The 13,597-nt window shown below is 36.9% G+C and overlaps 1 protein-coding gene across 2 annotated transcripts in view; it reads right to left on the minus strand.

Annotated features, from left to right (window-relative positions):
- Smp_062070.1 (sulfide quinone reductase, putative) overlaps positions 1-12,838 on the minus strand; it is a gene marked incomplete at its 3' end in the record, with an annotated part of 34,476 nt that extends 21,638 nt beyond the window's left edge. Inside the window, exons 1-7 of one of the 2 annotated variants that reach the window (XM_018798376.1) lie at positions 12,658-12,838; positions 11,439-11,457; positions 10,557-10,748; positions 8,942-9,112; positions 5,309-5,362; positions 3,033-3,230; positions 1,486-1,626 (exon numbers count right to left, since the gene is read on the minus strand). In XM_018798376.1, coding sequence (XP_018646705.1) covers positions 1,486-1,626; positions 3,033-3,230; positions 5,309-5,362; positions 8,942-9,112; positions 10,557-10,748; positions 11,439-11,453 — 771 coding nt within the window. In that variant the 5' untranslated portion in view covers positions 11,454-11,457; positions 12,658-12,838. The remainder of the gene's footprint in view (positions 1-1,485; positions 1,627-3,032; positions 3,231-5,308; positions 5,363-8,941; positions 9,113-10,556; positions 10,749-11,438; positions 11,458-12,657) is intronic. The other variant, XM_018798364.1, reaches the window with a different exon arrangement.
- Between the last annotated feature and the right edge of the window lie 759 nt (positions 12,839-13,597).

Below are 13,597 nucleotides of genomic sequence, written 5' to 3' on the forward strand. Positions count from 1 at the left end.
GGAGTGGAGGTGCTAGTTGGGGCAGTCTGGTGAGGAGAGGTGGCGTCGAGTGGAGTGTTCTGGCGGGGCGGCGTTGGCTGTAGCGGGTGCTGTCGACGGAGAGGAGCAGTGGGACGTGCAGCTGCTGGGCGGACATCGGATGTAGATGGCTCAGCAGGCCGGTGGAGTACGGGTGTTGAACGTCCCAGGTGCCGGGTGGATGCGGATGTTGGTGCCCCGGCAGGTCGACGGAGCTACGGAGGTCAGCGCGCCGCAGACTCGACATTCTGACGGAGAGTTTGGCACAGACTGCAGTGAAAGAAGATAGTGGCGTGGCGAGCAGAACCACCGCATGGTCGAATGCCTTAAAGGGGGGACGAGTGTGGTGTGGTCTACTTATATCCATATAAGTAGTATATGGTGTTGGTCAGACATAGAATGTATTTTGCCAGAAGACCGATGTGCAAAGAACTGAAATGAAGCGCAATCGTTTGGAAAATGCATGAGCAATGAAATTAGAGAAGAAACAGAGAAGATTGAAACAATTGGTTGTTAATTTGCAAATTGACTGTTCATTGTTTGGTTATCAGAATTTACTGAGATAGTCTGTAATGTTTGCTTAAATACATTCGATTGTCCCCAACCGTTGTTTTGTTCACTACACTGGTAGTTCCATTATGAATGAACAATGTATCGAGCACATATTTAATAAAATAATCATAGTTTATTTATGTTTCACACTTTTATAAGCCATATAAAACGTATTCAGGTAAGATAGTGAGAACTGCTCCTCAGTATACTTGCACTCATCCAACCTACAGGTAGATCCAGGCAAAGGTTTTCTATTCTTGCTGAAATCTCGTGATTCACTTGTCTATCAGGATTTATGAAAAAATCGAAGATAAATGAAGTGGTAGACACTACCCAGTACCACAATCCGAATGAAGTAGATAAGGTTGGCAAGGACCAGTCCTAGAACCAACCGTTGACGTCTATTGATAAAGAGAAATGCATTCCAACCTTACTTGCGTCATTATTCATGGCATTCTGATCATTATGAATTCTTTCATCTGTCTTTATCGAACAAAAGTATGTTATCTATTGTTACACCTAATCAACTAATACGTCTCAAAATAAGAGATTAAATCTTTGAAAAGTGAACACTGAGAAAGAAAGCATTATTTAAAATCAATAGATAGCCGACGATAAAGTATCTTTTTGGAACGCATACGGGTAAGAAATAGTAAACACAGTTAAGTCAGCGACAAACTATCCATAAACAAAAAGACTGGTAGGTCCTGTGTTCGAATCTCACGAGGCGAGATCGTGGATGCGCACTGCCACTGAGGAGTTCCACAATACGTCAAAACAGCCGTCCAGTGCTTCCAGATTTTCCATGATGGTCTAGCTTCAATGGACTCATGATTTCAACTATCTATGTATATATAACTTCAACCATACATATAAATGATATATAATTACTAAAAATAGTAGTAAATGACTTACTTCAACTAAATTGTATGATAAATTACAATTGATATTTCGTTTTTTACAAATTTCAGTTAAATTTTCTGAATATTTATCCACTGAGAACAATTTGTTAGTAGCAGTAAAATAATGAATATTTGCCAAAATCTTTTTACCAGACTATCAATGACAAAAAAAATAAGGAATTGAGATTACCGACCTGGATATATATAATGGGGAAAATACTGGATATCAGTTAAAAAGAAAACAACCATTGAAAACTTCGAATGATTCAGTAGATGTTTCAACCAAGATGTGACTGAATATAAGACAACTCGTCAATGAGATCTATCTACTTTACAATGTTGACATTCACCATTAAACTGCAACTCAACTATACAACGTCTTCAAACAGTGAAACATTTTTCACTAGGTTACTAATTGATGATAATTTCTCACTGTTTTAACTGGTATTGTGATGTGGGCTACTTATATCGACATAAGTAGTAAATATCATGAGACAGGAATAGACTATATATGGCAGCAGAAGATTGAAAGTTCAGGAACAATGAAGTTTAAAACAATTGATCAACATTTTGCAGATGAATTATCAGAGTATGGTTATTCTATGTTACGTTGTAACTAAATTTTATATTGGTTGTTTGGATCTTCACATTGATGTTTAGGACTGCGACTGATCAGTTTCATAATGATACATGTGCATCCTGCGCCTCAATGTCACCTTAACTCGCAAGAATTATAAGCAGAAATGAATGATGGTTAACAGTGTATCAGTGGTCTCACACACGAATGCGAGACCAAACGTTCTGGGTTCGAATCCCGGAGTGAACATAAACTCTAGGTTACAGGTACATCCACCTGACAAGTACTAAATGGGACGAAATGCGCGCCCAGGATTTCACTGCTAATCATCATCCATATCTGCATACAATGATAATTATTTTTAGTTTACAAATTATTGAGAGCGAAAAATTACTCTGGGACAAATATTCTGATTTAATAAGGGACTCCTTAGTAGTGTAACCTTGTCACCACACTGATGATTGTGAAGGAAGATAGACGAACGAAGGAAATAAGGTGAGAAATTAGGCTTATCCTTTGAAAGTAGCTAAATGGATGACGCAAAGCCTTTTCCAAGATAAAAACAACTATCACCTCATTTCAGGACGTTAGGACACTCTCATTTAAAAACTTGTACAAACAAGTCAAACAATTCCCTGACTAGAAATCCATCACCATCATTAAAAAGGACTGGATGTAAGTCGTCGAGGCCCAGTAACTCATTTAGGTTTCAATATTAGGGTTCCTTCCGGAATTTCACCTCGTTAGGTGGATCAGTCGTTACCAGCCATGCAGAACAGAGAAGTCTGATAGATGTTGCTGAGGCAGTATAGAAACTGATCTATTCCTCAAAGAACTCTGTCCATTATCCAAAGAATTTGAAAACTACGATGAAATATTTGATATAAATTGCCTGATAGTTTTAATGGTTCCATACACAACTGACAAAGGTTAATTATGATAGCAACAATAGCAATTTAATGAAAACATGAATATTCTCTTACCCTTTTCATGTAATCTTCAAATAGGTACATAACTTTTTGTGGTGCACCAGCGCATTTAATTGGTCCAGCTGGTAATGTGAACACAGCATTTCCCCCATTGAAATTTTGATAAGCTTTATAAGTTTTTTCTACATAATCTGTAGAATAATTTGAACAAACACGTGGATCATTTTTCAATGCTTCTTCAGCTCCAATAACCTTACAGAAGAAAATGGGAAAAAAACAATTAAGGTTATATATACATATAGACAGGAAGATTAGAGGCAAATTAATGAGTTGATTGTTTGATGATTGTTGAAGCCATTCTATCTATACTGCTAAATCTATTGGCTGTAAGTTCCGTTAAACACAACACGCAGTCAGTCATGCGCAACGTACAACCTGAAAAACTTTTCTATTGATTCACTGTTGAGTAAAGTCCTCGAGTAGTACCGAAAGCAGCAGCATTAGTGAAACAGCTATTACGAATAATTGACATTCGTAGGCTGCTAGCAGTCGATCGTAAGTATTTTCGAAGCATTACTGATGTTTTTGGGACTGCCCTGATGATCCGTGTTGAGGTTATACATAGATATTAGGTAAGATAGCGAATTAATTAATGAAGTATTGAACGTTTCTCAACTGAGGTAGCTGTGATATGTGTTACGTATCCCCAACTATCACCTACACCAACCTATTATGTCATCTGGTATAGGACCAGGCTAAAAGAAATTTATGGACGGTCAAACGAAACGTGTCCATGTTAATAGACGTAAACTATCAGATCAGGCATTCGCATGATTATCGTAATCAATGATTAGAGACTGTAAATAACATAGCTCAAAATTGTTTGGAATGGCGCATTTGCATCCACCTTTTGTCTCCTTCCTAATTCTGAACTTCTCAATTCCTCATAATTCTTTTGATGTCACAAATTTGTATTTTCCTTAATCGTATCTTCGATACTAAATCTTTTCTATTTTCACTGATATTATTACTGCTTATACTACTGTACAATTCGCCCTAATATTTCCATCTCTCTGAGAGAATGGCGTATGACAACTTGATGTACATACGTACCACGTTCAACGTTCCTACCGAATGATTGTGTTGAAGACAACTTTTTTCAAATACGAATACCCTTTATTCATATATATGTGTATGAATTTTGCTGAGCAATTAATGTAAAACATGATGACAGTCTAACCTCAGACAATTTTGTACACTAATGTCATATTCGATTTGGTTTTCAATCAGTTCTACCCTATTGAAGGAGAACTGTTATCATAGAAATTATAGATTTCCCGTCATACATTACATATAAATTGAGTAAATTCATTCTTTTGTGATTTATTATTTGCAGCTAGTCAAGCGCCCCCAAATGCTCTGGTACGGCCGAGAGTAGGGAGAGTCCGCTCTCCCTCTCCAAATGCTCTCACATGGCCACGCGCATATAGCCTCTGCCACACAAGTCCTACTCACTGCCTTCTCACAGTGGCATTACTGTTGTTTACGAAATTCAGAGGACGGAAAGCAAATGTCCGGCGCCTTAACCGGGTTGGTGAACACGGAAGGTCCACCTAGGGGAGTTGGAAAACCCTCATTCCAAACCAGTGGTGCACATGGGCTCCAGTATCCTGAGAGAACAAATGGCGTATGAATCAATCGTTGGTCACTGGCCACCATCGGAGTGAATCCCCTCACGATGCTCCACTGCTTTGTGGATCAGACTTTTAGGTCGAAGGCTCCGGGTGTGGCCTCCTAAGAAAACCACCTGCTTCAGTTTGGGCACCTGGACAGTATCACAGCCGTCGCATAAATGAAATGAGATTTGTGTGGCGCATATATATCTGGTAGCTCCTTGTACCAATATTTATTTGTTTAAATAAAATAAGAAAAGCTAGTCAAGCGGCAACATTAGAAAAGAATCTCTGTGATGTTATCAAAGGTGGTCAAGGAAATGTTTCTAAAGTGAGTGTTCATACTTCTTTTTGTGGTGTTTAATGCCTGACATTCTATTCTCAACCTCACATAGGGATAAACATTTGGATTTGTTATATAAAATACTGCCACCCAGTTATAGTTATTACATACATACGAACCGAATTCTACGTTGCAACTGAAACATCGGTCGACCACAAGCTAACACAATGCTCTTAGGTAATGCCGGAAACCAGATTGTCACAATTTATGCTGATTTTAAAGATCAATGAACAAGTTCAGCGATTCTACTACATCAAAGTCACAGTTATGTGTAGAAACAATGAAAACTGAACAATTACGTTACAAATATTTACCTTATCATAACGTAAAGTTATACCAAGGGCCAAGATTAAATATTCATATGATATCTAATAGGAAATAACATAAGAAATGAGATTTATGAAGATTATTGTTTTATTCCATAAATATAAAGCATCTTTCTTTAAAAACAAATTGTCAAGTTTTAAACTTATCTTCGAAGTCTGATCAGCCCTAATGGGATGGTATCTGACGAAATCTCAGCACCGATTCAAAAAGCTCGTTGGGCCTTTGCTAACCTACGTCACCTATGGCGAAGATGAGATATCCGTCTATCAATTAAGGGACGAGTGTACTGCACAGCAGTTCGCTATGTTCTACTTTACGGCTGTGAAACATGGCCATTAAGAGTAGAAGATACTCGTAAGTTACTAGTATTTGACCACAGATGCCTTAGATATATTGCTCGCCGGGTAAGTAATTGTGAGATAAGACACAGGGTATTAGGGAATGATGGTAAATCAGTTGATGAGGTCATGAATCTTCATCGACTGAGATGGTTGTATCACGTGTTACGTATGCCTGAACACCGATTACCACGATGCGCATTGCTGACTGGTATTGGCGATGGTTGTAAGAGAGTTAGGGGTGGCCAAACCAAAACGTGGCATCAGTCGTTGAAGCCACTAACTTCTAGTCTGAGCCATGTTGGCAGATCCAGACTACTTTGTTTGGGTCTGCGTGACTATCGTAACCAATGGTTGGAGAATCTGAGTGACATGATTCAGAATCGATCACAATGACGTAGGTGTATACACTCTTTATCTTGCCTTAAACCTTGAGATTAAAATTGCTTCATATCTTTCTTTCTTCCTGTACTATATCCTTATATACAACCTTTCTTTTATATATTAACACCACTAAATTAGCTACTTCTATGAATCCCGTGTTCATCTTGTTGTGCTAACGAGGTATGGCAACTTGGACCGATGCATATATGTGCCTGGTCCTATGTTGTAGCTGACTGACTGTCATGTTTTAAAAAAACCTTTTATGACCCCATATATAGGTACATTTCTGTCTTTTGATAACTATTAACAAATTGAATAAGAATAAAGTAGTATGTTGTACAACCCAGAATATCATGATGCTGATATAATTTGAAAGAATATAGTAGAAAAAGATTAAATTATTTAGAAAATAGATGATGAGAGACAAACTCCTGGAATAGTGTTGAAAGATATGTATGCCCGGTAAAAATCCATTTCAAATTTCATGTTAACCGACTTGGAATAACATGGCCGGTAAGAGTGGAGGATATTCGTAGGCTACTAGTATTCGATCATAAGTGTCTTCGAAGCATTGCTCGTATATCCTAGGACCACCGGGTAAGTAATGTAGTTGTTAGGAAACGGGTACTAGGTAAAGATGGCAAATCGATTGATGAAGTAGTGAAACTTCATCAGTTGAGATGGCTGGGACACATGTTACGTACGCTCAACCACCGACTACCTCAACGTGCAATGTTTTATGGTGTAGGAGTAGGTTAGAAGAAAGCTAAAGGCGGCCAGACCAGAACGTGGCACAAATCCATGAAGTCAATGACAAGTGGACTGAGCCATATTGGTAGGTGTAGACTATCTGGTTGGGATCTGCAGGATGATAGCAATCGATGGTTACAGACCATGGAAGACATGGCGAAAGTGCATCCACTCTTTGTGTTCTGCCAAATTCTAATCTTCTGAATTCTTCATGCCTCTATCTTTTTTCTCTCTCCAAATTTATTTCATTGGATAATACTCCTTCAATAACATCTTCAAACCCTAATCTTTCACATGATGCTTATACTCTTACTACTTCTATCACTATGGGATTTGAATCAACAACTGAATCTCTGTGCTAATGTGGTATGGCAACACGAACTGATGTACGTACGTACGAAGTTCTATGTTGTGACTGACTGACCTCAACAGTACCAACACAATACTAACAATTTACATACTGATTAGCAACAATATTTGTTAAATCTTAGTTAAAATTTAAGAACAGAATAACACTTGAAAAATAACTAGGTCAAAAACTATGCAGAAAGCAGTGCATGCAGAGCGTAACATATGATTTAAAATATTTATTAAGTCAATACATGTGATAAGTGAAGATTTTAGGCAATTTTAACTAAAATCAGACCATAAGAGATCAACTAACATTTTAAATGTTGATAGTCAGTCAGTCAGCTACAATATAGGACCAGGCACATATATGCATCGGTCCAAGTTGCCATATCTCGTTAGCACAACAAGATGAACACCGAATTCATAGAAGTAGTTCATTTAGTGGTGGTAATATATAAAAGAAAGGTTGTATATAAAGATATAGTACAGGAAGAAAGAAAGATATAAAGCAATTTTAATCTCAAAGTTTAAGGCAAGATAAAGAGTGTACACACCTACGTCATTGTGATCGATTCTGAGCCATGTCACTCAGATTCTCCAACCATTGGTTACGATATTCGTGCGGACCCCAACCAAGTAGTCTGGATCTGCCAACATGGCTCAAACTAAAAGTCTTGCTGAGCCTATCAAAAGTTGATAGGCTCAGCGAGATAATAAAGAACTTAATATATTCCATTCAAATATATCATATAAATTCATACTACAGAGTGATCAAACAAAAAAGATAACGTAGAGAAAAGGTCAATATCTGAATGAAATCTTAATAATTGTCAAGGACAGTGAAACAAATATGTTGTTAATAACGCAAGAATTCAGACAACTCTTTGAAAATTTTACCAATCTTAATATTATTAGCCTACATATTTTTTTGTAAGTTAAGAAATGAAAGTAAACTTTGCAAAATATTAAAAAATTATGGTGAAGTTTTGTTCTCTGGGCTTGATGGTCTGGCCATAGAGCATTAGATGGAATTTTGTGCGGATGACGTCGTACAGAAGAACGATGAAGACTTCATAGCCAAATCATCTAGCTTAGACAACAAAACTCTGTCGAAATCACCCACTCTAGCTACAAATCTCCACCATCGTTAAAAACTGTATATAACTAAGTATAAATTACCAATACTTTATTAGAACAGAAATTTCATTTCACATTTCTTATATTTAAAAAATAGATAAGTAAGGCACACACATCTCGGCGAGGCCTCATGATGTGTGTTCCCCCAAATGCCCTGGTACGGCCAAAAGTGGGGAGAGTTCGCTCTCCCTCTCCAAATGCTCTCACATGGCCACGCGCATATAGCCTCTGCCACACAAGTCCTACTCACTGCCTTCTCACAGTGGCATTACTGTTGTTTACGAAATTGAGAGGACGAAAAGCGAGTGTCCGGTGCTGTAACCGGGTTGATGGACACGGAAAGTTCACCTAGGGGAGTTGGAAAACCCTCATTCCAAACCAATGGTGCACATGAGCTGACTTCAGGATGACCCTAAGGAACAAACAGCGTGTGAATCAATCGTTGATCACCGGCTACCATGTGACTGCATCATCTCACGATGCTCCATTGCCTTGCGGAAATTACAAGTAGACATCCGAAAGTTCCTCGAAATCTTACTTTATTAGTCATATATAATTGTTGCATCATATTCAATAAAAGAAAAACAAAACAGTGGAGGGAACAATATGCATTTTGTATTACTTTTTTCATATAAAAATTTGTTTTATAAAAACACTTACTTTATCTCCATTTGATAATACAACATAAGATTCTTTTGGTTCAATATGTGTAATTTTATCCTTATACAATTTGGCTTTTGATGTTAAAACTTTTTCTAAAGGTTGGACTGATTCTTTTAAAGGTTTAATGCCAGCACCAACAAGTGTCCATAAAGGTTGATAATAATGAGTCTGAATAATAAAAACAATAGAAAAAAAAATAATAATATAGAGATACCCCGAAGAACAAGAATATGGAATAGTAAAGGCTGACGTAGAAACAGGAAAATGGTCAGGATACTAATCCTCCAAAAAGTATGTTCTATCTTTCATGAAAAATGAAAAACCACAATTACATCGACGGGGGCAATTGAGTATCATTTTCACTCATGTCTGAGAAATCATCTAGTCATTAAATTCCAGGAATTTTAGAAATTTCTCCAGTTGTTTGCGATAGACTGAAAGCTAATAAGTCAACAAAAGAACTTTATCCTGTGGCGTTACTTTTTATCGAATCCATGCAAAATCAGGTACAACTAGGCACCAAAACTACCATATGCCACACATAAAAGGATCTGTGGGTTGGAATAGTGTATAATCTTCCAAGGCGAACCAGGTATTTTACCAAGGGAGCCACTTCGCAAGCCTCTGACTTGGAGGTGTAATTCATACGTCAGTGAATCCACGTCTAACGTTGTCTTATTGTAACTGGTGACCGAAATTAAGTTCATAACCCAGTCATTCGCTTAGAATCGTGGAGCCTAAGCACACCATTAGTTTGGAATCAGTTTTCTGCTTTTCATGAGTGGTACAAACTGACCTCTCTGTCCTCTTTATTCACCTTGGGTGCCAGATAATGTACAGCATGAGGGCTACTAAAATCAGTCAGTCAGTCAGTTACAGCGTAGAACTTCGTACGTACGTACATCAGTTCGAGCTGCCATACCACATTAACACAGAGATTCAGCTGTCGATTCAGATCCCATAGTGGTAGAAGTAGTAAGAGTATAAGCATCATGTGAAAGATTAGGGTTTGAAGATGTTATTAATAGAGTATAATACAGTGAAATAAATTTGAAAAGAGAAAAAGGATAGGGACATGAGGAATTCAGAGAATTAGAATTCGGTAGAACACAAAGAGTGGATGCACCTTCGCCATTGCAAACAATTTTGAGCCATGTCATACAAGGTCTCTAACCATCGGTTGCTATCATCTCGCGAATCCCAACCAGGTAGTTTACACCTACCAATATGGCTCAGTCCACTACTAAAATCACAATTATAGAATGTATGTAAGTCAAAAATACTGTTTGAAAATGGTAATACTTATGAAATGGTTATGCTCAGTTTTGATGCTACTTATACGGCAGTGTGAACGAATAAGAATACATATATTTGTAGAATATTCTTAGCTCAAGAAGTTTTAAAAAGAACAAGACCGAAATCATACAGGAATTTTACAATGATTATAAAACCAGTTACAATAAACGTGAGACCCGACATGGAAGTCCATCAACACACGTTACCGTATAATAACAGGACAATCAGACGAAATTATTAAGATAAAAATGTCAGCATGGTATAAAAGTAGTGATCTCCCACAAAGGATTTTTAATACAATTTAAAAATTACTTACTGCAGAGGGCTCTATAACAGCAACTTCATTCTTTTCAAAATGTTTACATAAACGATTAGCCATTGCACAACCACCTGCACCTCCACCTACGATAAGAATTTTATGCTTTGGTTGTTGATTTGTAGAACTCATATTTCTTATTGAAAGAGCGAAGACTCGAGTGAATAATGTTGGTTTAGAAAATACTTCCATCTGTAATTTGTTTAAACAAAGCAAAGCGAAAGAGTTTAGTTTCATAGGAAAATGACAGATAATGCGCCTGTAAAATTTCGCAAACTAAGAGTATATTACCAAACATATTTACAGTCCATAATAATTTATTCTTGTCGACCTATCAAATATTTACCAGCAAACAATTATGATAGTGACTGGGTTTAGGTTTCGATGAAAATGAACTAAACTTTTGAACTGTTAAGTATAAGGTTATACATTATAATTATATTTTGTCCGTGGTTAGTGTACTGAGATTCGTGTTTATATTTTAGGTTACTAAAATTTGCTAGAAGCATGGTTTTTATATTTATTACATTAAACAATCTACAGTTAATATACGATAATCACAGGATATTTTTTATGATTCTGAAAGCTAATCTAGCTCACTAACGTTTAGATCATGTAAAACATTCATAAACAGAAATTCAAGCTCAGTTTAATACTATTGGAAGGCATAGTCCGATCTACTAATAAATGTTCCAGTCCTCTGAACTAAGTTACAATCTATAAATCCTTTGTGTGATAGGGTTTTTAAACCTAAAAATAAAAGGTATCTATTTGCTATGGTGATGGACTATACAATAAAGACTGGCCTAAAAATCCTAAATACCACAAGATAAATAAGTGATGGGTTTATATTTGAATTCGCATTTGGAATCATATAATTACCTGTGTAGTATCCATATATCTATATAAAGATGAACAAATAAATCAATCAATGTTATGTCGTACGGGTAGTATGTGACCACAAGTCAATCATATATCATGAAAAGTAAAAACAGGGAACAAACAATAGAATATCGGCATGAATTTACAATAAAGCATAAGTTTTGTGACACATTATTATGAAGCTTTCTCAATGTACTAGTAGACAATTTATTTATTACCTATTCAGACACCAAGTTGTGAAACGGGGAATAAAAGTGTATTCATTTGATACTTAGTGATGCAACACGTCTGGGTGCAGTGACAATTAACATGAACTCAATAAGCCCGAAAATCAAGTAGGATTCAATGACTACAGACAAGAAAGAAAGAGGACTAGGAGAAAGCCGGACTACGCATTAAAATTTGTTGAGTACTCCACAGGCTTTTAATTATCTTAGTACAACGAATTAGTAGAGCATGGAATTGATTCATTCCCTTGCTAAATGCAACTGAAATTATTTATGTCGCTTTGCCATTACCAAGCTAAAAGAGAAGTTTGGTGGCCCTGTAACTGACTCCAGTTAGATCGTAGGCTGATTGTTATCAAAATATAAATGCCGTCAACCCTCATATATAGTAATGGACTCGAGTCGCTTTAGTGAATGATGAAACTAAATAAACCAGATACGAAAATGGATTTTGAGTAAATTCATTTCATACACTTATTGATCTGACCAGACAATTAGAGAAACGAAGTGGGGAAAGCAAAGTGAAGAGGAACGGAGGCGAGTGAGCCAACTACAGTTTAATGGCCCTATATTTGACTCTAGGTTGGAAGGTTGTGTGTTCATATCACGTCAGGCTTATCAGATAACTGTGATGGATCAAAATACATCATTTACAAAAATAATGATGTAGTCGTAAATAATGATAGCTGCCCCCACAGAAGGTAAAAGAGAGGGTCAAACAGGGAAACAAATGGTTTAAAATCCTGTTACCCAGAATGAAATTTTCGATAAGATGATATTTTTCAAGATATTTTGGGGACAGGAAGAAAACAAACTACATTATAGTCACTAGCATGAAACATGAGCTTGAAAAAGCAAAGAATGACGACAACCTGGTTCCAGCAAAGCATTTAAAAGACAGGACAATATAAAATATAAACACAGACATGACGTATTTCTGGTGATAATAAACTAAAGAACGTAAGCAGAATTGTACATCCACAAGGACTTACTTCTTCGTTTGGCAAACGCATAAAGTGGAATAACTTGCAGACAATTTCAAGGCGAAACATATTTGAATAATGAAGAAATAGAAGTGAGAGTTTTTAAATAGGTACGTTATTTCAACCACGACAACAAAGTGAAGGCTTTAAATTCCTACAAACGTTATTTTGCGTTTGTCTCTCAAGGCTGCGATTTGATTGGTCAGAAATAGTGAATCCGATAATCAATATCTTTGTCTCGAGCTTGTATATACCGACTGATTTCTTTGCACTCCCTCTCGTTGCATCAGTACAGTTCCATGAGTTTCGTTTTGTTCTGGGAGTGGTAGTCTAGCCACTCGACCGCAACAATTTCATTCAGTTTGTTAGTTGTTTGTAGATTTGTATATCTTATAGTTGTGTGATTCCGTTTGTCTCAGGGCAGTAGAGAATCTAGATACCGGCAGCTATCAGATTGCTAGAAAGGAAGCTGTTAGGTTTTTAATGTTCAAATGACGAAGTGGTAATTCAAGTACCAAGAGTTAATTGTCTCGCGAATAAATAAGCTAACCATAGTGGTGAAAAATTCACCAAAATAAATAGTTTTATAAGTGTTTGAAATTAATCCTGACCTCATCAGCTTTACTGAACACACCTAGGTGAAGGCACTTGGTCAAACATACACATCGGAGCACAAGTGGCTACGCCGTACTACTCATTCCCTGCAGCTGTCGTCCAGCTTGAAACGCTTCCCGACAGATCGATGGCTTTCCAAACATATTTTCGAACCTCTTCATTTCTGATTTGACTGAATCAGTACGCTTTGATTATGAACATGTCACGTGTTAAGTGTGTTATCAACCTGTGATTACCTGTTGCATATTTATAGCCATTTAAGAATGAAGACAATGTGAGAAGACGGAATTAAAAATAATAGGGGAGTCGGAGATGTTGATAAGTAAGTTGGGAG

The sequence above is a fragment of the Schistosoma mansoni genome (assembly GCF_000237925.1).
Source record: "Schistosoma mansoni, WGS project CABG00000000 data, supercontig 0154, strain Puerto Rico, whole genome shotgun sequence".
Taxonomy (NCBI): domain Eukaryota; kingdom Metazoa; phylum Platyhelminthes; class Trematoda; order Strigeidida; family Schistosomatidae; genus Schistosoma; species Schistosoma mansoni.